We start from the raw sequence: 26051 nt of genomic DNA, 5'->3' as shown, positions 1-26051 counted from the left end.
GGATTGTGAACAAGATGGTGAAAAACATTCAGGCCTCCATCAGAACAGGAGGTCTCTCTATTCTCTGTAGTAAAAGCTACATTAAACCCAAGGATAACCAGTTTATTTTTCCTCTAGGAGTTGCTGTAAGCCATAACTTTTAATTATTAAGTCAGAGACCTTTCATAAGTGTGACCTGACGCTTGTGCTTCCTACAAATTAGTGAAAACATCTGGAGAAGGAAGACCACAGAACTGCTTTCCCAGTTTTCCCTCACATCAATAACACCAACTATTTTTCTATTAAAAAAAGCAAAAGAACTGTCAATGCTGGAAATCTGAAATAAAACAGAAATTGCTATAAACTTTCAGCAGGTCTGGCAGCAACTGTGGAAACAAAGCAGAGTCAATATTTCAGATCCAGTGACCTTTCTTCAGAATGGTTTTCTAGCCTTTCGTGGTTTCCAGCTCAGCCTGTCAGCAGTACATTTAATGGTGGATGCAGGCTAAAATCATTTAAAGAAGGAAACAATATAAAGTTGAGATAACAAGGTGTAAAGCTGTATGAATACAGCAGGCCAAGCAGCATCAGAGGAGCAGGAAGGCTGACGTTTCGGGGCTAGACCTTTCTTCACAAATAAATTCTCAGATTCTCCAGCATCAGTAGTTCCTACTATCCGGGTACTAAACTCACTACCAATCAGAGCCTGAAAGCCTAACCAATCAGAACACTCTAACTTTAACCAATAAAAGCACAGAAATGTTAACCAATCAGAGCACTGAAACGCCAACCAATCAGAATATTTAAACCTCAACCAATCAAGGCACGGAATGCCAACCAATCAGGGCAGTATGTAAAAGAAACGAGAGCACTGCCAATAAGAAAAAAAGAACAGAAATTTATAGAGAAACCGGATGGGTCTGGCAGCATCTGTGGGGAGTGAAACAGAGTTAATGTTTCGGCGTCAGTGATCCTTGTCGAGAAATCAGAGCAGAGAAATGCAGTCAATGAACTCCCCGCCCCATTGGCCGCCGTGACGCGCCGTTGTGACGTCAGCGGGAACGTGTGGGGTCAAATCCGTCGACAACAAGTGACTTATCGACAGCAACATGGCGGTGTCTGGATGTCGCCGATTTTTTATTACCCCGTGTGTCCTATTAAAGCGGTTATGTCACCCAGTATCTTCCAGGATCAGGGACCCGAGGATTTCCCCGTGCGGAAACCAAGGGAGTGACTGGCTGTTTTCACGTGGGAGTCTTGATGCGAGCAGTGGTGAGATGTCGGGCCGACGTTTGCTGAGCACTAGCACCCGATTACAGAGGTGAGAGAGGCCGGAGCAACGGCACTACAGCGCTGACGTGGGTCTCGGTAATGTTTGAGCAGAGAGGAGATATGGTAACTCTGGAGATTATTGTGTAATGTGCAACAAAGAAGCGTTAATCTTTTAATTATTTGCAGATCTCCTATCATGTTGCTGTTGTGAGCTGGAGATTTGTAAATATTGGGGGGGTGGAATTATGTCAAAGTTCTGGTGATGCTGGTGTTGTATTAGGGTAGACAAAATCAGAAGTCACACGACACCAGGTTATAGTCCAACAGGTTTATTAATATGCTATATACCTGTTGTCGTGTGACTTCTGATTTATTGTCAAAGTTAGTAGCTATGTTGACATCCCAGTGAACGATTAGTTGTCACACTAAATTCTTCTTGCCTCAGTTGGACATAAATATCACAAGGCTCTATTCGAAGAGCAAAGGACTACTTCTCCAATATTTATTCGTCCACAAAAGGTCATTAGAGCATTATCTGGCTGTTGCTGTTAATATTAATTTGACCTTGCTGTATGTATTGGTGGCTAACACTGTTCCCCATATCGAAACAACCAATTGTATTGTTGAGTGCTTTTGGACACAGAGGTGATGCATTGTGGAAATATAATCTAGTTATGATTTAGAGTTGAGATAGAGTTTTGTACTTTGACATTGCTTCCTTTGCAGTATAAGTATAACTTAATCAGGAACTGTTCTGGGAACTGGCATACAGTATTTGAAGGTTGTATTAAGATATGAAGAGGTCCAAATGTTTTATTAAGTTATTAGGTGTGAATAAAAGAATTTTGCATAATTTAGAATAATTTGTTGTTTGGTCATTTTAAAATTTGAATCTTGCTGAAAAGTAGGACATGTCACTGAATTTGCCTGGAATTTTTCAATGCAAATACACAATTGCCAAACTTCAAATGTTAACAATTTGTACTACAGGAGAAAAGGTTGCTGATCAGTTGGTAATTTGACTCTGAAAGTATTGCTTCATTTTAAGATCAGTGAAATTAGAAAAGCAACTCACTTGCTCTTGCTAGAAGCAGTACACGTTCATAAGCAGGGAATTGAATTGAATTAGCATTAGTTTTGTTATCATGTACTCATTTGAGTACGGTGAAAAGTTTATAGGTTGCCAATTATAATTCCATCTTGGGTATAAAGATACCTTGGTACATCTTCTTCAATTACAAGATTAGTTACACTGTAACAATGTCACCAACACAGTGCTATCTTCGATACAGAATACCTAGGTACAATCCTTTTAGTTACAGAATCGAGAAATGAAGAAAAAGAAGTTACATTACAGCTATATATAGTATAACCATAGGTCAGAAAAACAAGAAGCAAAGTTTAAAAAGACAAACATCACAGTCTCTCTCCAAGGGCTGTTTGCAGCAGACCAGTGCATGGCGCCTCCACATGGTCTGACTGCTGGCTGCTGTCTCGCTCTCGCACCGGGCCGCTGCCCCCACTCCCATTCCAGGCACACTGGTCACTGGCGTCCCTGCTCCGAGCCGCTGACCCCACTTCGGAGATGGAGAGTCGGTGGTCGGGTGTCCAAGGCTGAGAGTCTAGGAAGACAGAAGAGGAGAAGAAAAACCACAGAGGGGAAGAAAATCTACAGAATGGACAAGCACAAGCTGGAACGTCGTACTCCTCCACCACCTTACTGGAAAGACCAGACTGATTCTTTTTGTTTGCAGAGAACATGTTCAAAGTTTGCAAGACAACAAGGTGCAGGGCTGGATGAACACAGCAGGCCAAGCAGCATCATAGGAGCAGAGAGGCTGACGTTTCGGGCCTAGACCCTTGCACCTTTTTGTTTCCAATCGTTCACGTTTGTTGTGAACGTCACCACCAGGTGGAATCTTGAGTGCACACAGCATCAGAGTGCACCATTACTGCAGAGCAGTGTCTGCAGCTACTTGTCACAAAAGCAGTGCTGCATGGAACAAAACAGATGGCATGCAGGACCAACTGGCGCTGCCACCTCCACCCCTGGCTGAGACTAAGTTGGTGCCAGAAGTCAGGAGGGAGCATGAGGGAAAGTGGCTGAGGCCAAAAAGGAACTTTTTTAAGGAAAAAGGCAATTGAAGGATGAGCAAGCTGTGGCTCTGAGCACACAGGACATGGTGACAATCACAACTCATGCAGTGATGGACTCTGAAGCCTATTGTGGCTGGCTAACATAATTGGCTCCATCAAAGTTCTGCTGAGGGAATATGAGCTGCTAGGGGCTATTTCAGAAAGCAGAACTAAAAAGATGATCTCTGAATTACTGCTTGAGACAGAAGCAAATTGACACAGTCAAAAAGATTTAAAGAAGTAAATGCGTGGCTCAAAGATTGGAGAAACTGGTTTGAATTCATGGACATTGGCACTACTACTTGCAAATATGGGATCTGTTCTGATGTTATAGGCTCCATTTGAATCGTGCTGGGACCAGAGTCCTGGCAAATTGCATAACTAGGGCTGTAGACAGGGTTAAAACTAAATAGTGGAGGAATGGGTTTAGTTCATGATAGGATTCCTACAGTGTGGAAACAGGCCATTTGGCCCATTGAGTCCATGCCAACCCTCTGAAGAGCATCTCACCCAGTCCCAATCCCCCATCCTATCCCTGTAACCCAGTATTTCCCAGTATAATCCAAATAGCCTGTACGTCCCTGGACACTATGGGTAATTTAGCGTAGCCAATTCATTTAACCTAGACATCTCTGGGAGGAAACCCACGCCGATGCAGGGAAAATGTGCAGACTCCACACAGACAATTGCCTGAGGTAGAATTGTACCCAGGTCCCTGGCGCTGAGAGGCAGCAGTGCTTAACCACTGAACCAATGCGGGGGAAAATTATAAAATCAAAGATAAAGGAGAAGGCTATTACTAGAAAACAGAAGGGAACAGAACGTGTGAATGTCGTATTGCACCAAGGATCAAAAGAAGTGCAGGGAAATCTGATAATAGAAATAGAGCTTTGTATCTTAATGCACAAAGCACTTGGAATAAGGTAGACAAACTGGTGTGAATCGAGGTAAATTAATACGATCTCGCCGCCATTACAGAAACATGATTACTCTGAGAACAAAGCTGGGAACTTAACATTCAGGGACATTGCCATCCCAAAAGTCTTTCCAAAAAGTCCAAAGGTGATGGGGTAGCAATTTAAAAGATGAAATGACAGTTGTGAAAGGCAATCTCGGCTTGGATGATGTAGACTCCATTTGGTGAAAGTTTTGAAAAAACACAGCAAGAGAAAGAAGGCATTGGTAGGAGTTGAATGCAGACCCCCACCCAAAAAAGTAGCCACTCTCTAGGAAAAGCTAGAAGTCCACAAGTAGCATTCAAAAAGAATAGAGCGATAATTGTGGATGTCTTTAAGCTTAATGTTGGTTGGGTTAATAAATTGGAAAGGTTAGCTACATCAGCAAATTCATATGCATTAGGGATAGTTTCCCACAGCAATGTATCATGGAGCCTCTTCAGGTCACCTGCCGAGACCTGGATGGTGGCTGCTGGCGCTGTCAGTCCTGGTATGGGTGGATTTAAGTGTAATGTTATGGGCACCGTCGCTTATGTTCCAGCCTGGGGGATTTGGCTCCAGGATGCCTGATCCTGTGGTCCCGGTTCTTCTTTACCACCTTCTTTTGCCCAACAATCCTTCCTAGAGTGGCCTGACCTTTTTGCAATTTAAACATTTACTCCTCTCTCCTTCCCTACATTCCTTGGCCATGTGACCTTTCCTGCTGCGGTTGTAACGTTCCAGACCTGTTTTTCTTTTGAGTTGTGAAGTCTTTGTACAGAGACCTGCGGGACAATGTCCTTGTGCATATCACCACCTGCAAGCTGCTTACCATCCTGACTTGGGGAAAAAAGTTTTTTTTCAGTATCACTGGGTCAGAATCCTGGAACTGAATGGATTGCGACTCTAAAGAAAGTAGTACTCTATCATCATGTCGACGGTAGATGATAATACTGACCGCGTCCTATGAACTAATATAAAAATTTAAGTTGAGGTAGATAGGTACTTGATAACTGGAAGAATGAAAGATTTATGGGGGAAGTGGACCTGAGATGTCAGATCACCCATGAGCCTGTTGAGTGGCAGAACAGGTTTGAGAAGCTGAACAGCCTACTCCTGTTTCTCATTCTAATAGCATTGTGTACCTGTACCATTTGAATTACAGCAGTTCAAGAAGGCTGCTCATTGCCAGCTTCTAAAGTGCAATTAGAAATGCAGAATTTTTCTACTAGTGTTGCCCAGATCCTGTAAAAGAATAGGCATGTTCCCTCCTGCTATTCAAACGTTTCAAATTGTTTATTAATCCCTTGTTGTACATTGTCAGTTGCCAACAAGTGAATGAAAGCAGACAAAAAGATTGTGTGCTGACATATTTGATAGCAGGACTGTACATTACCTTTTTTTTTGTTTATGATGCATACATGTTGTCAGAGCTTTAACATCTTAAGTCTGTATTTCCCATATATTTGCCATTACAATTTCTTCTGTGTTTTCACTAATGTCTTTATCGTTCTAAAAGAATTAAAAGGAATATGGGTCAGCCTTGATTTAGTGTTGCCTCTAACTTCCAGAATGTTTAAAGGTTCAATTCTTCTTGATTGTGTTCTGGATGAGATCTTATGCACATCAGGTGATGAATGTTAAATATCTAATGGCTTTGTTTGTTTGAAGAATAGTAATGTGCTAGCATTATTTATCCCTCCACCAGTCCCCCAAGGTTATCTGTTCATCTATTTTTGGGCAAGTTTCCACAAATCAAAACAATGTAAATTGACTGCCATGTATCCAAGCCTCACTTCTATTTTTCAGTCAGCTGATGGGCAACTGTATGGTTAGCAGACTGATTTCTTTTGGCTCTACCACTGAGCTTAGTTAGAATCTTTTTTTTTTCTTGAGAGAACATGGACAAGCAAGTATTAATGTTTCCGAGAGACAGTAAGAACTGCTGATGCTGGAGTCAGAGATAACACCGTGTGGAGCTGGAGGAACACAGCAAGCGAGGCAGCATCAAAGGAGCAGGAAAGCTGACATTTTGGGTCGGGACCCTTCTTTTTCTGAAGGGTGCCAACCTGAAACATCAGCTTTCCTGCTCTTTTGCTGCCTGGCCTGTTGTGTTCCTCCAGCTCCACTCTGTTATTTAATGCTTCCTAGTCCCACAAATTTAATAAAACCAACTCAATATCGCAGTACGCAGCTTTCCCTATACAGACTACTGCTTGGGTTGGTGACTCATGCTGCAACTCTCGCCCATTGCTGCTTTACAATAGTGTCTGGCAACTAACTGGGATATTGGAATTATCTCCAGTATGTAATAAATGTGTAGTTGCATGTATGACCTATTAAGAAACTTCAAACTAATGGAAGTAGTGGAAATAGGCTGGTAAATACATGTCTTTTATTTTCAAGCTGCTACCATTCCAGCCACATCAAGTGGAAGGAGTTAATTTCATTCTGGATTCATTAGGAGAACATAGTCCAGTCAGAAACCTGGAAGGGTTTGCCAAGTAGTCATTAGTTGTGTGTGCTTTTATGGCATGTCAGAATGTCTTTCTCCCACAGGGTATTGCAGCAAAATCTGTTCTTTGCCTTATCAAACATCTAAAGATGCTGTTCCTATAAGGATTGCTGGATCACCAGGAGTGACAAGCCAGGGGATTTTTTTTTTTTTTTTTTTTGTTCCTTCCCTGTTCTGTTCTGTGTAGCATTCAGCAATGAAGCTCTTTGTAACTGGTGTTACTGAATAGTTAAACAGAAATGTTCTTTTAAAACTGCTTCAGGATATAAAATTTGTAATTCTGTGAAGGTTTTATGATTTGTTGGTAAAAGTTATCTTGGTCTTTATTTTCAGCACTGGAATTGTTCAAAATATTGTCTTATTTTGGTTTAACTATCTTCATAATCATGAAAACCTCTCCTATAATATGATACAAATTCTTTTCACTTTAACAAACATATGAAAATCATTTATTTTTACTGGCAGAAAGTGAACTTATTTATTCAACTTCAGCCTGCAAAATAAACTTACTTATCTTGTCTTCATTTTACAGTTCAAAAGATAAAGTATCTGTTGATTTTATTAACCGTGATGGAGAGAAACTTAAAGCAGAAGGAAATGAAGGGGATTCTCTTTTAGATGTTGTTGTTGATAATAACTTGGACATTGATGGTTTTGGTAAGTTTTTTTTTAAATTCACCAATATTATATAAACTATGATCTGAAAAACATAATTCCTATGCCATGACCCATGTTTAATCACCGCTTTCCAATCAACTGGAAAAAATAACTTTATTATAAAGGTTGGCAACATTTTTGTGAACTAAATGTTTTTTGTTTTCTTTGGAAAGCATATTTTGAACATATTCTCTGGAAAAAGTTGACAATTGAGGTGAATTCATAACCACCATACAATAGTTTGTACTTAGCTTGAAATTTAAGGTGAATAATTTTCTTTTTTTTAACATTTTAAAAGCAATATCCTGATTCTTTTTCTCTTGACTTAATTCAACTTCAGATGGGTGATATTTCAATTGAAGAGTATCTTTTGTGTTAAAATTGTATTTGTAACTACAGTTAGATTTTTCAGTAGAAAAAGACTTTTTGATTATAATTTTAAGCTGTTGGAACAAAAATAAATGTTGCTTATTTTTCTTGTACATATCCTTCTATTCCTACCGTGTAAACTTTGTAGTTTCATGTACACATGCTATTGTCAAAATGCACTATAATGCAAACTACCACATTAATACAATTTCAGCAACAGTACTTGTGTACAGACTTCCAAACTCAACATAGAGTTCAATACTTACAGATTGTAACCTCTATATACCAGCTATTGCTAATTATTTTCATGTAATTCCACATGCACCTCCTCTAGTCTCATCTTTTATCTTTTTGTCCCAGTATCTCTACTTTTGCTTTCTACCTTCATTCTTTTTATTTAATTTTCCAGCTTCAGATCTACCACAGAACCTCCAATTTCATTCTCTTCACCCATTCCTCTTTACCCTACCTTTTTGTATTTGCATATCTTTAACTTTTCTAATTTTGGGGGAAAAGAAAACGTTCATCAACCTGAAACATTGACTAAAAGGAAAAATTGCAGGTGCTAGAAACCTGAAACAAAAACAGAAAACACTGGAGAAAATTCAGCAGGTCTGGCACAAATTACAGGGTCACTGGACTCCATGTCAATTCTGTTTTTCTCTTTAAAATGCTGCCAGATCTGCTGAGTTTCTCCAGCACTTTGTTTTTGTTTCTGAAGCATTAACTTTTTCTCCCTGTAGATGCTGTTGGAATTGCTGAATAATTCCATAATTCTTTTTATGATGAATACTGATGTAAATTCCTCAATGTTTGAAATAGGTATAATTCTTATTAGGAAAGAATAATTTGTATGAGTAGTAGGCAGTATGTAATTGGATAGGTTTCTTGTGTTCTCCATTATCTTATTCAAATAATGTCATTTTTGTTCTCTGGCCTATATACAATGTCCAGAGAAATAAAGAGAAAATTGACACCCTCTAATTCTTGTAAAAATTCCTGAAAGGCACAGATGTCCCTCTGACTAACCCACTTCTGAATATACAGAATTCTATAACCCTGACTCAGGAGGTAACACTTGTTGAAGCTGTGTTTCTCAAAGCGTATCAGTCTTCAACCTGACAAGCACCACTCGCTGTTGTCAATGCCTTTTGAAGGTTACCATCTCCCTGAATTTTATTCTAGCAAATCATTACACTGTCTGCAGGAACATACGTTAAAATTGTTCAATCAACTGTGCACTGACACTGCGGAAGCAAACGGCTTCAACCGTCTCGTGGCCTAAAATTGAACACAAATTATATAATCAGCAGTTAAATGAATTTGTTCAAGGTTAACTTGGCCTTTCTGGGGTGTATTGTCTAGTCTTCATTTGATATTGATAACTGGAGATTAGGATAAACACCAAGAAAAACTAGTTTAAAGAGATAGCAAGGACTGCAGATGTTAGAGTCAGAGACAACACAGTGTGGAGCTGGAGGAACACAGCAGGCCAGGAAGCTTCGGAGGAGCAGGAAAGTTGACGTTTTGGGTCAGGACCCTTCTTCAGAAATGGGGAGGGGGAAGGGATCTGGGAAATAGAGAGGAGGGTTGGGGCTGGGGAAAGTAGGTCGGTGGGATGATGATAGATGAATGCTGGTAGGGAGTGGTGGGGATTGGTCAGTGGGATGGGTGGGGATTGGTCAGTGGGATGGGTGGGGCAGATAAGTGGGAAGAGGGACAGGTTGTGTTAGGTCAAAGAGGTGGGAATGAGAGGGAAGGTTGGACATGGGATGAGTCCAGGGGGCGGGGAGATTTTAAAACTGTAAAATCCACATTTAGGTCATCAGGCTGTAGACTCCCGAGGGGGAATATGAGTGTTGCTCCTACAGTTTGTGTGTGGTGTCATTGGCACTAGAGGCCCAGGATGGACATGTCACCCAGGAAGAGGGAGGGGGAGTTAAAATAGTTGGCGACCAGAAGATGTTGGTGTTTGTCATGTACAGATGCTGTACAACATGGTCCCCAAGTCTATGCTTGTACTCATTAATGTAGAGGAGGCTACATAGGGAGTGGGGATACAGTAGACCAAGTTGGTGGATGTTCGGATGAACCCCTGTCTGATATGAAAAGTTTGCTTTGGGCCTTGAATGGAGGTTGGGGGGCAGGTGTAAGAGCAGGTGTAGCACTTCCTACGGTTGCAGGGAAAAGTGCCGGATGTGGTGGGGTTAGTGGGGAGTGTGGAGCAGACACGGGAGTCGTAGAGTGAGCGGTCCCTACAAAAGGCAGATAGGGATGCGGGGAAATATCTCTTTTTTGGTTGTGGGGTCAGATTGTAGGTGGCAGAAGTGGTGGAGAATGATACACTGGATGCAGAGGCTGGTGGGGTGATATGCAAGGACAAAAGGGATTCTGTCTTTATTTTTGTTGGGGGAGGGGGTTTTAAGGCAGAAATGCAAAAGATGCAATTGAGGGCATTTTTGATCACTGGAGGCGGGATGTTGCGGTCTTTGAAATAGGAGGACATCTTGGATGTCCGGGAGTGGAACGCTCCATCTTGGGAGCAGCTGCAATGGAGACGGAGGAATTGGGAGTAGGGGATCACATTCTTGCAGGAGGGTGGGTGAGAGGAGGTGTAGTCCAGGTAGCTGTGGGAGTCGGTGGGCTTGAAATAGATGTCAGTTTCGAGGTGGTTGCCAGAGATGACGATGGAGACATCCAGGAAGGAGAGAGAGGTATCCGAGATGGTCCAAGTGAATTTGAGGTTGGGGTGAAAGGTGTTAGTAAAGTTGATGAACTGCTCAAGCTCCTCGAGGGAGCACAAGGCAGTGATGATACAGTCATCAATGTAGCAGAGAAAGAGGTGAGGGATAGTGCCAGTGTAACAGCAGAAAAGGAACTGTTCCACGTATCCTGTGAAGAGGCAGGCATAGCTTGGGCCCCTGTAGATGCCCGTGGCCGCCACCCCCTTAGTCTGTAGGAAGTGGGAGGAGCTAATGGAGAAGTTGTTCAGGGTAAGGACAAAATATCTCATCCTTGGTCTAGACTGCAGTAATTATCAAATCTGCTATTTAGGAAAATCCTGAAGTTCTTCAGTGATTGGGATATACTGTACCAGGATTATTTCCTATTTCTAGGTAAGAATACACTCACTTCTAAATACACCCTCTTAAATATGTAGTATTCCAAAATGCCACAATTTTTTGAAAGTGTTGCTGACTTTATCTTGCTTACAGATAAAGATTGGTCCCTATTAGATACAGAATGGTAGTTAATCTCACTGTATTGGTAGATTTGCATACATTAGGCTGCTACTGTCTATGGCATCAGAACAACAATGAGAAATCCGTGTTTTAACTCCAGGAGGTTCATGAACCATTGATTTAATATCACATTGTTCCTGCATTGGCAATCTTAGCATAGAGTGCCTGCGAGCATTTTCACTAGGACTCTGGATCCATACTGCTAATGCCAGACTGTATGCCTTGGTGCTCCATACCTCGTCTGATTTCAAATTAAGATAACCACAATGCCTCATGCGTACATTTATTTTGGAATTCCCCCACTTCAGAAAATTCCTTGCTTTTATGCATCGCAGGAAGGAATAGTTTCAAATGTCAAAACCTATATCTGGTGATGAGATGTAAATTTATAATAGCCCTTTTTGTCACGTGTGCAACTTGCGCTCAAGTCAAAGCTGCTGCAGCTACATTGCATTATTTTATGTAGATATGGTTTTGCCATCCAGCAGTGAAGCTTTGTTTTCTTTGGCTTGAAACTTTCCCAGACAATGGATTACTGATTATTGAGATGATGTTCAGCAATGGTTGAATCAAGGCTGTTGGAGCATACAGTTAGCTGAGAGAAATTTAACACCTTGGTACTTGGCAAATGTTCCCCAACTCAGCTTGCACTGCAACCAGTCACCACTTACTGTGAGCAATGTTTGCCCTAGTTGTATCCAGTTATGCCCTGATAATATAATTGTAATTTCTGGAATATGTTTTATAAATAAAACCCGAACCTCCACTTACAGTAAATACGTTCATAATATATTCCTGTTTGATTTAGACATCATGCATGCCTGTAGATGTTGGGAGAGAATAGCTTCCAAATAGTTTTCCACAGTTGAACAGACTGTAAAACCGCACTACCTAAGCTTATTCATGAACAGTAACCACTTTAGGTGAGACACCATTAGAATGGAATTCCACACGCAATTCAGAAACTGCGGCTAGGACAAGATGGTGTCTTCAGATGAAGACTTGAAAACTGAAAAAGTACTTTGTTGCATGTCTGAAAACAACGTGTCTTTTGTGGAGACTTAACTGGTCTCTTCTAGACTATTAGATTTTAAAAATTCCGTGTCTGTTCAGTAAACAGTAATTTAAGATGCCGTGAATACTAAATCTCTTCATTCCCGATTTTAAAACTTAAGGTGTAGGGAGGTTCCTATAAGCACAAGATTGAATTCAATCTAAATTATTTGCATGCCAGCTGTGGCGAGAGAAATTTACACTGCTAGATTAAATACAGGAATGTTGTCATAAAATTCTTTGGATCCCAGGCAAACCTTTATTTAGCACTGCTGATGGTCTGATAGTAAAGGATTTCTTAAGTTGATAGTCTCAATGTTTGCCACTAGGTGTTGCTCTAATAAAACAGTGCTACCTGTTAATTGCTGTTCAGATAATTGAAGCTTTATTTGCTGTTAGATATGAATTTAGTGACAGAAGCAGCGGGTTTAAATTGTCTAATACGGTTATAGGTTTACCCCCGAACTCTGAATATGCACATCATGAAAACTGATGTTTCTGTCACTTGACCTGAAACATTAACTCTGCTTTCTGTCCACTGATTCTGCAAAGGCTGGTGAGTTTTTCCAGCAATTTCTGTTTAATTTTCTGATTTCAAGCATCCACAGTTTTTTTTTTTTACCCTCTAGGAATGTGTCCGATATGAACAAATACAAAGGAAGACTTTGGGAAAAATGAATGGTTTTTTTTAATATATTGCACCAACATAGACTAAGGGACAGCATGTTAAGTGTTTAAAATTATAAAAGGATGGGATTGCAGTGATAGAGGCAGCTGTTTCTAGTATTTGAGCCCATTTGAGGGGCTGTACTTCCAAAACTATACCTAAAAATGATAAAACAGAGCAGAACTTTTCATGGAATTTGAGACTGTAGAATTTACTTCCAAGGACTGTCACCATTCATTATTAGATAAATAGATAAAGAAAAGGAATTTTTAAAAATGAGTAGAGCAGGTAGAAGTGATTTTAGGATAAATACTGACATTGACTGGTTGGGTTGAATGGCTTTTCTCTACGGTTTGACATCTATATGTTGCTACATATGTACTGCAGTGAAAGGTTACTGCTGGGAAATGGTTTTTTTTAAAGAAACCTTTGCACTTGATTGTAATAAGCAATGCACAGCTTTAGCCATTGACAATCACCACTGTTTATAGTGGGCATCTTCATTTGAATGGGATATGTAATAAAAGCATTTTTCTATGTACTGCAGACCATTATTGATATGTGATCATATTTGCTCATGTAGTTCTTATATTACGCTGCACTACACTAGTCAAACAAGCAAACATTATTTAAAGTGCTAAATGAAATCCATAGTTCAATTCTCCTGCAATTGTTGTTTTAATAAATAGTGATATCTTCTCATTCTCCTTTTCAACCTGAATGTCCTAACTTTGTTCTTATTGATTTGACTTCTTTTCTGCACATCATCATCCACATAATTAATTTTCATTCCCAGCTTTTGGCCAGTAAGCAGTAGGAAGAAGATAGAAAAGCAAATTTTAGATAGCTGCAACAACTTTAGAAATAGAGGACTTCTATTGTCAAAAAAGATGGAGAAAGTATAATGTGAAGGGAAAAGTGGAGGTACAATTCCTGAGATGTGTACAAGAGAACTTTCTGGATCATTGTTTTCAGCTCACCGAGGAAAGAAACTAATTTAGTTCTCGGGAATAAAGTGAGCAAGTAGGATATCTTTTAGTTGAAGAGCATTTGAGGAAACAATCAGATATTAGAAAGAAAAAGACTTGCTAGGTAGAGTGCCTTTCATTACCATCTGACATCTCAAAACTGTAGAGCCAAATAATCTATTTTTGAACCGTATTTACTGTTAAATTTGAAATGTGGCAGCTAACTTACACAACAAAGCCCCCTCCAAGGTAGGAGATGATGACCAGATAATCTGTCATCGTGTTGTTGATTGAAAAATAAATATTGACCAGGACAGTGTGAATAACTTGAGCTCCTCTTCAGAACAAGGACGGCATCTTTCATCTTCTTCTAAGAGAGCAGAAAATGCTTCACTTTTCATGGTTCATGTAAGACAGAGCCCCTTTGCCAGTGCAGCACTTCCTCAGTATTGCAGAGTGTCAATTTGGATTGTAATTCTGGAACCCTGCAGTGGGACTTCAAAGATTTGACACTGTGACTCAGGCAACTGGGCCATTGGTGGCATTCCCTTTTTGGAGGAAAAGGGACATGGTTGAGGTCAAGACCCTGAAATCTCTGCTGAGAATGAAGCTGGCTCACCACCACTGCTTTAACTTCAATAAGACGAGAGCAAATGATCACCTTGACAGTGACACTTCTTTCTAATGAAACAAAAGGGAAATGATTATCAGCACAAAAAATCCAGACACATTATTTAAAGGTAATAGTTTAGAAATAGCTAATTTTTAAGTGGTCTCAAGATAATTGAAATCAAAAGAACTTCAGATGCTGTAAATCGGAAACAAAAACAGGAATTACTGGAAAAGCTCAGCAGTTCTGGCAGCATCCATGGAGAGAAATCAGAACATTTTGGGTCGAGCGAAGGGCTCCAAGGAAGGGTCGTGCGACCCAAAACGTCAACACTGATTTCAGTCCACAGATGCTGCCAGACCTGCTGAGCTTTACCAGCAACATATGTTTTGTTTTCAGTATAATTGTTTTGAATGTGTATAGACTCTTAATTGTGCTTGATTAAATGTCTCAGCAAATTGTAATTAGTCTAAAAAATCAGCATCTCTATTGAGAAATATGACTACAACCTACATATGCAAAAATATTTTATTCTATTTTTAAGTGAATGACATGCTATTAAAAATATAATGTAATATATTCTTGTACGTACTACTTTGAATAGTTGATGGTACTTGGATAGCCAGATACTGAACTAATTTAGTAGCTATGTTTTTATTTCAATAGTGAAACCTGCAATACGTACTAAAATGGTACGTATGAGATCATACTCTCCCTTTTAAAGTTGTCCAAATTTGAAATAGTAACAGGAGTCAAGGTAGCTTTTCATCATTGTATGAATCCAATTTGTAAGTCACCATGAGGCACAGCAAGGGACCGGCTGCTGGAACAGCTGTGTTCTGAGAGCAAGGAATTTAATTCTCCTTTTGGCCTTGCTACTAGCCTGCAGAATCTGAAAATGAAAAGTAAACTCATGCACAAAGTGGAAAGCATGCTAAGTCTCTTTATCCATGCACTGGATGCATCACCTCAACCTGCTGTAATTTTAAAACAAAACTGTAGCATTAAAGATAAGTGATTCGCTCAAGTAACCTTGCCTTGATCAAATATGCATGTCAGCATTTCATGAATAATCTATGAAGGCTAACCACCTTGCTTAGAATCTTCTCATCAAATTCCAAAAAAGGTAGAATGGAGTTCATGGACACTTGAAATAAAAGGAATGAGTAAAATTGCTGATGTTAATAGTTCAAGTCATCTCTGGAGGAGTTTCTTAACGTAGTGTCTGAGGCTCAACCATCAATCAGCTGTTTCTTCTATGACTGTCCCTCCATCATAAAGTCAGAATTGGGGATGTTCAGAATCATTCATGACCTTACTGTTGCCAGGATTGGAGGGTTTGAGCTTATAGAAGTTTTATAAAATGAGGAGCATGGATAGGGTGAATAGTGTTACGAAGCGGAGGAAGGTTGAACCCTCTGTTAATTAAACCAAAACACAAGCCCCAATCTGTAATGATGGGAGTAGAGATTCACTTCTCATAATTACCCTTGAAACACCCAGAGAAATTCACCTTGCCCCTTGTAATCTTTTACAGATTTTTCAAAGTGGTTAGAAAATGGAAAATTGCTGAACTTCACTTCATAAGCCACAAGTAATTATTTATTTATTTAATTACCCAGGATAGGGGAGACCTAAAATAGAGGCCATAGATTTAAGGTGAGGGGAAAGATTTAAAAGGGACCTAAGGGGCAACTTTTTATTTACACAGAAGGTGGTGTGTGTATCAAGTGAACTGCCAGAGGAAGTGATGGAGGCTGGTACAATTACAACATTTAAAAGGCATCCAGATGGGTATATGAATAGGAAGGGTTTAGAGAGATTAGGGCCAAATGCTGGCAAATGGGACCAGGTTAATTTATGGACGAGTTGGACTGAAGGGTCTCTTTCTGTGCTGTACACCTGCGACTCTATGACCTACTGTATCAGCCCATGTCTAAATGCAAGACTTGAACAGTATCCAGGCTTGGTCTGAAAATTGTGCCTGGCATTTGTGTGATGTAAATGACTATCTCCACTAAAAGACAACCTGCCCACCGCCCCAATGACATCACCATCACTGAATTCCCCACTGTCCACATCCTGGAGGTTACTGTTAACCAAGAACTGAACTACACTTGCTATATAAATACAATGGCCACAACAGCAGGTCAGAAGTTAGGAATACTGTAGCGAGTATCTTGTCTCTTCACTTGCTTGGATGAGTGAAGCTCCAGCAACGCTCGAGCTTGATACCACCCAGGACAAAGCAGCCTGCTTGATTTGGTATCACATCCAGAAATAATGTCACTCCACCAGCAATGCTTGGCAACAGTGTACCATCTGCAAGATGCACTTCAGAAATTCACTAAGGCTCTAAACCCATGACCACTTCCATCTGGAAGGACACAGGCAGCAAATAACATAGGAATACCAAATCAAGCCAGTTACCATCCTGACTTGGAAATATACTGCAGTTCCTTCGGCATCACTGGGAATTCCCTCCCTATGGGCATTGTGGGTCTACCTGGAGAATATAGACAGCAGCTTTTCTAGAAGGCAGCTCACTACCACCTCAAGAACAACTGGGACATGCCTAACTAGCAATGCCCATATCCCACAAGTGAATTTGAAATTAATGATTAGGCAAAGAGGGGAATTTTGGATTTTTGGAGATGAAAGTTGCCATAGCATAAGTACTGGTTGGCTGTTGCACATATATAGAACTCTGATGGATGACGGAATAAAAGTCTTTTAAATCTTGGGTTAAAAATTTGACTTAGTTACGTTTGTATGTAATGTAATTATGTGCTCACATTGCCAGTTACGATGGAATTGACTATTTTTCCTAATAAATTTACTTGCATCAATTTTTGCAATAAACAAAGCCTGTGGAAAAATGATCACTTTAATTGTATGAGTCTTAAAGGCGTACAATTCTGGCTTCCTCAAAGTCAAGTTGAGAAAGTATCTCCAAGAAGTACATTAGTTACAACTGCCATGGTGGATAACTGCTAAGATGATATTAAACAATGACTTGTATTTATACTTCACCTTTTGAATTCAACTTTAAAATAAGATTTTATTAAAATCAAGCAACATCAGGAAATATGTTTAAATGATCAAAAGCTTGGCTATTTAAGGACTAAAGAGGCAAAGAGATGTTGCAAGAGCAGTCCAGTGCTTGGGCCTTACGCAGCTGACGATAAAGCCAGCAGTTATCGAGCAATGATGAGTAAAGTCAGGCCAGAATTAGCATAGCACAGATGTTTTCTCAGGCTGGGGGAGATTACAAAGATTGGGTAGGTGAGCGCATTGAGGAATTTGAAAACATTGAGAATTTTGAAGTCCAGTTGTTACTTGACAGTTGACAGGAAGTAAGTGTAAAAGTGATAGAGGAATGGGATTTATGGCAAGACAAGGTACAGCAGAATGCCTTGAATAATTCCAAATTTACGGAATGTGGGAGAGTGGGATTACAATCGATTGATCAAGTCAAGATGCAGCAAAAATCATGAAAAGTTTCGCCGTTAGATGAGTTGAGACAGGCTAAGTCTCTGGCTACGTTACAGAATTGAAAATAATCTGTATTGGTCATGGAAAAAAAAAGTATAATTTCATCTTGGAATCAAATGTGTAACTAGGTTGCAAGCATACTGGTTTAATCTCAGACTGTTGCCAGAGCAAGGGATGAAATCAGTAGTTAGAGAACAGACTTTGGCATGCACCATAAGCAATGGCTTCAGTCTTGCCTAATGTTCAATGGAGGAAATTTGTGCTTAGCCAGTACTGGATGCCCAATAAGCAGACTAATTAATTTAACAACAATGGAGGAATCAAGTGAGGTGGACATGAGGTACAGTTGGGTCTCATCTGTGATGTATGCAAACTAAAGCTGATTTGAGGGAAAGCAGTGGTGTAGTGGCTATGTTGCTGGACATTAGTAATCATGGGGATTAGGCAGAGAAGTTGAGTAGCCAGTGATTTTAGTGGGAATAGGTTTGAGGGAACAGGAGGTGAATCTAATGGACAGAAAAAAAAAAGTGAGGACCTAAAGGGAAGCAAATAAACTAAAAGGTGTTATTTTGGGGCTGGGGTAAAGAATATATTAAATGAAACTTTAGAAGGGTGGACATGAGAAGGGATTACAACCAAAACAGCTGATCAATTGGTCGTGATCTTAGTGACAGCGCGATTCATGAGTTGCTTGCACCTGTTGAAGGTGAGGGTGGATGGACAGCGTTTTAAAAAAAGATGGTTCACAGTCAAGATCAGAAGCGAACGACTTGTTTGTTCACTATCATTTAACACACAATTATGCCTCTGGCTATAATATTTGGAGAATGGCAGCAGGTGTATACAATTTGCTTACGGTAGACCTGGTTTCCATGCTATCTCTGTTCCTGTGTTTCTACCTTCAATTGCTGTAATTTCTCCAACACCAAGTTGCTAATTTGGAGTGTGTAGAAGTGCACTAACTTCTTTAACAATCTCCTTCCCAAGGTGCGTTTACTGGTCAAGGATGATCATTTTACTAAAAATACCACCCAAATTGCTGTCTTCTGCCTATCAGTAAATCTTTTTCCAAGCATTGAGAGCCTTCAGAACTCGTTGGTTCCCACGTCATCTGGTCTGTTTTTGCTACTTCCCTATGGGCTGCTACAAGCTCTTGAATCTACTTCAGCATTGCCATCCATTTGCATTTGTCCAGCTCCTGTTAGAATTGCGGTGGAATTGTTCTACTATGTAAATGAACTGATTTAGAAAATTTCTAAGTTCAGTAGTGACATTTGACGGGGTTTAGTGCAGGGCCAAGATGCACCAATGGGTGGAAAATACAAACTGTGACATAGAACTATGTACTGTTTGACTAATACCCTTCAGTGACGGGCTGGATATGGTACTTGAATATTTTTGGTATATATTTTAAACCTATACTTCAGAAAATCACCTTCGATCTTTGCTTTATCCACCAAGCTGTCAGTCTTCCAAAAACAGTTTGTTGTTAATTGTAGTGGCAAATACAGTTGGTGACACTATATTTACCTCACTTAGGTGCATGTGAAGGAACCTTGGCATGCTCTACCTGTCATCTAATCTTTGAAGAGCCCATCTACAAGAAATTGGATGACATCACTGATGAAGAAATGGATATGTTGGACCTAGCCTATGGCCTCACAGAAACGTAAGACTTTCAGTTTATTTTACACTTATTACAGATCTTGATGTTAGTATGTTTGAATCTAATGATTGATGCAACAATTTTGTTTACTGCCTCCAACATGCAAGTCCCCAGGTGGTTAACAAGTTAGCATTAGGAAAACTAATGTTGAATCAGGTGGGGAGAGGTTGGAAAAGAAAATGGAAATTTATTGAAAGGTACTGTAAAGGAGAGGGGCGGGCACTAGTGCTGAGAAGATGTGTACAGAAAGCAAAAGTCTGAAGATTACAACCTTGACAAGGGAAAATATGTTGGAGGTAATTGTAGTTTCCTGTGGTGTATGATACATGGAGTATTTGTAAGTGAGGATGAAGTGTTTAAATTTAATTGGGCAATGGAACTACTGTTGATGAAGTAATTTGGGTGACTAAAGCTTTTGGAGCCACGTGCTTTCATACAGCAGTCACAACAGTTCTCAAACCTCAACTGAAAATGTTTAAGCACAGGACTGTAACATTTTGGGATGTATCTGGTATTCAGGGAATCCTGTTACAACAACATAGATTCTTTCATTTCTTTATGTGTGGAGAAGATATGGAATTGTTCTATTCCATGTTTAGTTCTTAAAACTATGGGATACGACACACAGATGCTGGTATATATTGACCATGAGTAGTTTCATTGGGCAGTTGAAGGTGGGCTTTCCCCATTAACTGCTGCAGTCCTTGTGCTGATGGTGCTCTCACAATAGAATTGGGTTGAGAATTCCTCATTGAGCTGCTGCATTCTGTCCAATAGAATGTTCATGTTGCAGCCACCTTGTGCCAGTGAAGAAGACGATGATTACAGGCTGCATGGTGACTCTGTTGTTAGTACTGCTGTCTCGCAGCATGAGGGACCCAGGCTCAATTCCACCCTCTGATGACTTTGTGGAGTTTGCATGTTCTGTCTGGGTTTCTTGGTGCTCCAGTTTCCTCTGATAGTCCATGGATGTGCAGGGTAGGTGGATTACCCATGGGAAATACAGGGTTACAAAGATAGGTTAGGAGGATGATTCTGGATGGGATGCTCTTCAGAGGGTAGGTGTGGACGGATGGGCTGAATGGCCTTTTTGTTTTTTAAAAAAAAAACTCATTTGTGGGATGTGTGCATCACTGGCTGGCCAGCATTTATTGCCTGTCTCTAGTTGCCCTTGAGAAAGTTGTGGTGAGCTGCCGCCTTGAACCGCTGCAATCCACCTGCTGTGGATTGACCCACAATGCCATTAGAGAGGGAATTCCAGGATATTGACCCAGTGACAATGAGAATTGAGAGGTATGGCCACGGGTTAAAAATGATAGTGCTCTCTCTCTCGCGTGCTCTCCTTGGGACAGGTTAGGGTTCACTGTAAAGTGGTTCCTGGGTCACAGCTAACTGGAAGAAGATAGGTCTTTATTTTAGGGGTAGCCAGAGGAAGTGGGGGATGTGGGTACAATCACAACATTTTAAAAGGCATCTGGATGGGTAAATGAATAGGAAGGGTTTAGAAGGATCTGGGCCCAATGCTGGCAAATGGGACTAGGTCAGATTGGGACATCTGGTCAGAGCGGCCGAGTTGGACTGAAGGGCCTGTTTCTATGCTGTATGACTGAGTGCTAATTTTTAGTCATCTTGCAGGAAAGGAAACAGGCAGCTGGATGGCTCTGTGCTGTTAAAACAATCTCAGAAGTTCGAAGAATTGGTAGACAGTTGAGGGTTTGAGTCAACCTGAAATAAATGTGAGGAGCTCTCAAACCTCCAAAGTGAAACTATATATTTTATTTAAAGGTACAGTTTGTAACGTATTTGAATATTTAACTAGATGTCAATGTGAGGGGTGGGGAAGAGGAGAGAGTGAAAGTATGGCATAAAGCTAGACAATAGCATTATCACTCTTATTTTTTCTGTTTCTAAACTAATGAGGTGCCTTAGTTTGTTCTGTAAGTCTGTAAAATTATTTTTATTGCATTTGCATCACTTCATTAGTTATTTTTAATAGTTTCAGTTAGTATTTTTCCTAAAAGATTGAAGACTTATTCTTGGGACTAAAAATACTCCAGGATTTGGTTAGGATAACAATTACATAGTTATACAGCATAGAAACAGACCCTTTGCTCCAACTCGTTCATGCCAACTAGGTTTCCCCATCTAAACTAGTCCTTGTTGTCTGCATTTGGCTCATATCCCTCTAAACCTCCTCCTATCCATGTACCTCTCCAAATGTCTTTTAAATGTTGTAACTGTACCTGCATCTACCACTTCTCTGGCAATTCATTCCATATGTGCACCACCCTCTGTATGGGAAAAGTTGTTCCTCCAGTCCTTTTTAAAATCTTTCCCCTTTCACCTGTACACCTATGCCCTCTAATTTTGAACTCCCCTACATGTAGCAAGTATTTGAATATGAAATTATCTATTTAGGTTGAATGAATTATGGTTGCCTCACGAACTACCATTCTTATCCATTTTGTTTGACTGTTGCAAATTCTGTTTTCATAACCTACATGGAGAAATACATGAATGGAATAGAAAATGAAATCTCTTTTTATTGAGCATAATTCGTTGGCCGCTTTGTTAATTGTGTCCAGTCAGTCTGTGTTGTGGCGACATTTATCATAGCTGATTGGAATCGACCTGTACTTGATAATTCTAATAACTTTAAAGCTAAGTCTTGTGATGTTCTGAATCAAAGTGTTTTTGTCCAAGTACTCAGCATATTTTACTACACAACTGGTAACAGTTTAGAGACAAAGTGCAGACTTTTCCTTATTTGCTGGAACATAGAATTTTTTTTACAATAAAGGCAGTCATTTTATGTATCATTAGAATTATAATGCCAATATTGATACTGAAGAATCAGCTCCTTGGAATATTTCCCAAAATAATACTTTGCAGTAAGCTTATCTAATGATTCTTGTGTTTTTAAAATATCATTCAATTTGATTTTCAGATCTCGTTTGGGTTGCCAGATCTGCCTAAAGAAATGGATGGATGGAATGACTGTGGAAGTGCCAACTGATGTCGCTGATGCTAGAGAAGCCAAGGACATTGATTCAGGCTCCTAAAGGGATTAATTTAATTTACAAAATCAACATGACTAAAAGTTAACTTCTCTTAAATAATAAATAATACTTTATTATACAGAATAAAATCTTCAGTATAGGTGGGTCACTTAATATTGAATGTCTACGTTATCTTTTTAATTTCTTGGTGGCCAATATTGTAATGCTGTACAGATTCAGAGAAGTACATTTTACAAACTGCTTAACAGAACAACTACTGTACAGGATATGAAAAATCTAAAGAAAACAATTTAACTTTTTGAAGAAGTTTGTAAATGCTGACCAAATCCAGCAAAATCTTTTTGAGTGCTGGAATTCCAAGAGTTCCAGTTCAAAATTTTGGGAATTCAGTCCAGTTTTGTCTAGCTCTGGATGGGCGTATGAATTCAAATCTGATTCCATTAATGCTAACCATGTATGTTATGTTGCAGTTACGTTGATCATCCTTGAGAGTATTTTAGTTAATAAACTCTGAGTATATTTAGAAACATGCTAATAGATTAATTTCTTACTGAAATTCTTTGAAAATGTTGCAGCAGTGATGATATTTATAATTTTTTGTTGGCCTTTTCATTAGGCATTTTAATGCAGCATTAATATCAATTTTCCACGTCATATTTTGAGTAATTTTGAAGCATAGAGTGCCTTAAATGCCTTTCTCTACAATTTTTTTTAGGTTTCACTTTCTTAAACTGCTACTGGTAAAATGAGAGTATGGCGCTGGGGCAGGGTGGTGAAGAGGGGAACTTGACTTAAGCGCAATGCTGTGATCATAATTTTGGCAAGATATCTTTAGTTTTGAGTTTGGAGTTGGAAGTTTCAAATACCACTTGTTACGATATTCATGTTGACCATTTAATTCCATCAGTGATATATAGTCCAATAGAACATGTCGCCTTCACGAGGTGAAGACTAGATGATGACGTTAGTTTTTTCCATGTGAAAATTCAGCCTTTTCAAATAGCAATACTGCTGAAATATTACCTGATCTGTACACCAATATATCCATTCTTTCCTCCAACAATTTCCTTGCCTGTTTTTCGTTAATCAAAAGCCCTTTTAAAATATTTAAACATCTTGCAATTCAAGACGAATGTTTTTAACTGTAGGTGAATGGGTTGGGTCCTTAAAACAAATAAGCAATTTTATGGGGTAGATATTAGTGAGGGAGTTCAAAACTAGAGGATGTAAAGATTTCATTAATAAATCTAATGAAGAATATACGAGTAACATATTCCACAGATGATGGTTATAATGTGACACTCTCTCTACTTGAGGTAAATAGCATTGATGCATTAAAGAGGACCAACAGCTTGGCCAACTTGTACTGATATGGTGCTTTTAACATAAACAATCCCAAATTACTTCTCAGGAACTTTGTTAAACAAAATTTGACCCAAGGACATGCAGGTGATAATTGGCCATCCAGTCAAAATCTTGGCCTAGTTGTCTAGGGAGCATCTTAAGAGGAGAATGTTTAGGGAGGGAGTTCTAACATTTAGGCTTTGGCACAACTGCTAATGATAGAACAATTAAAGTTGAGGAAGCTGTAAAAGCTAGATTTTGAAGGAGCTTGGAAGGTTGTGGGGCTGGAAGAGATTATAAAGATGGGGCTATGCAGAGATTTGACAGCATGGATGAGAATTTTACATTTGTGGTGTTGCTTATCTGGGAGTTGGGGAACCAAAGGAAGTTAGTGAATGCAATGTGTACAGATTTTGGGGCAAGTTGTGTAAAGGAGAGCTAAATTTTGGATGACCTTGCATTTATGGAAGGTAGAAAATAGGAGGCTGGCTTTAATGTGTTGGAATAGTCGTCTAGACTGACATGAATGCGTTTTACAGCAGAAAATGAATGGTTAATATGAGAGGTATAAAGGAACAGAGGATATAGGGTTTGATTAGGTTGCAGAATAGAAATATGTACATACACTAGATGAGCTGAATGATTTTTGTGCTGCAAACTATGAAATTGTACAAAAGCAAGTTGCAATTCTTTTCTTGCAAGGAATATTACAGCTATGCAACTGTTATGCAGAGATGTTTTGTTTCCTTTATTCATCCACGAGATGAGGGTGTTGCTGGCTAGGCAGCATTTATTGCCCAGAGGGCAGTTAAGAGTCAGCCACATTGCTGTGGGTCTGGAGTCAATGTAGGCCAGACCCAGGTAAGGATGGCAGTTTCCTTCCCTAAAGGGTATTAGTGAACCAGATGGGTTTTTCCTGACAATGAGCATTAGGTTCTTAATTCCAGATATTTATTGAATTCAAATTCCACCGTCTGCCATGGCAGGATTTGAACTCTGGTCCCCAGATGCTGTCTGGTCTTTGAAAAAGCAGTCAGTGATAATACCACTAGGCCATCGCCTCCCCTGTTACTATGTACTTTAAAATCCTGCTTCTTCCTTGCTCCTTTTCTCTCCATTGGCTATGTGGGTGTGATAATTTAAGAACTACTCCAACATTTGCTTGGACTTACAATTCTGATTGTAAATTGTGACTACTGACAACTCATACAAAATATTTCTTAAAAGTCATGTCGAGCAAAAATGCTAATTAATATAGCTTAAAATAATTGCTAACTGAAGATACATCATAAGTTGTCTTTAACTGCTCATGTATTTAATTCATTTGATTTAATTACGTTTTGTTGGATTCTGGGTTTGCTCTTTTTTTCTTAAAGAAAGTTGTAAAATGCTGGAAGAAAGTATTTACAGTTTCAAATGAAAAAGACTTACTGAAACTTGTTTGGATTTCTTTCTTTGAAGCAATTTCCTACATGTTTGTCCACTTCCTGCTGTTTGTTGATCATTTGCATGAGTCCCATAATTAAACTTTATTGATAGTTTCTCATTGTCACTCAATATCTTAAAAATAAACATTTTAATAGAATTAGTAACACTGCACTAAAGGAGGGCGTTCAGCCCATCATGTCTGTACTGCTGTCTGGGGGAGGTTGGTAATTTAATCCCAGGTTTTTGTTATGATAGAAGCTCTGGTTTCAAAGTGTTTTATTTTTAAGATGATAAGGGAAGTGTTAGCAGGTAATTCATTGTTCAGTTTCTGTTGGTTTTGGGGTTTGGCATATCGTTGATTAACTAAATAGTATTTACTATTTGCTTTGACCATTGTATATTAAAACTTCTTGTATTTTAAACCCTAGAATCTTGTGGCTTAATTCTTTCAGAAAATACCTAAGATTCCAAATCGTAACACTTTTTTTTTCCCCCTTCAATTCTCTTTTGAACATTGCTTTTGAATCTACTTACACCACCCTTTCAGACGGTGTTCCAGATAGCAACAATTTTGCTGTGTAAGCAAATGTTTCCTGTCGTTGACTGGTCACTTTACCAATCTCCTTAAACATATTGGTAAACATTATGTCACTGGAAGTAGTTTTTTAAAAAATGGTATTGAATCCTATGATACC

At 39.4% G+C, this 26051-nt stretch overlaps 1 protein-coding gene across 1 annotated transcript; it reads left to right on the top strand.

Annotated features, from left to right (window-relative positions):
• The first annotated feature begins 895 nt into the window (after window positions 1–895).
• On the top strand, window positions 896–25783 carry LOC109926174 (adrenodoxin-like). The gene is made up of 4 exons (XM_048597753.1): window positions 896–1300; window positions 7370–7494; window positions 19438–19567; window positions 22512–25783. Exons 1-4 carry the CDS (start codon window positions 1089–1091, stop codon window positions 22624–22626), a joined length of 582 nt encoding a protein of 193 aa, XP_048453710.1. The 5' UTR covers window positions 896–1088; the 3' UTR covers window positions 22627–25783.
• The last annotated feature ends 268 nt before the right edge of the window (window positions 25784–26051 follow it).

The sequence above is a fragment of the Rhincodon typus genome, chromosome 6, assembly GCF_021869965.1.
Source record: "Rhincodon typus isolate 14 chromosome 6, sRhiTyp1.1, whole genome shotgun sequence".
Classification (NCBI taxonomy): Eukaryota; Metazoa; Chordata; class Chondrichthyes; order Orectolobiformes; family Rhincodontidae; genus Rhincodon; species Rhincodon typus.
The sequence above is the reverse complement of the archived record's forward strand: the minus strand, read 5'-3'. Positions and strand labels throughout refer to the sequence as shown.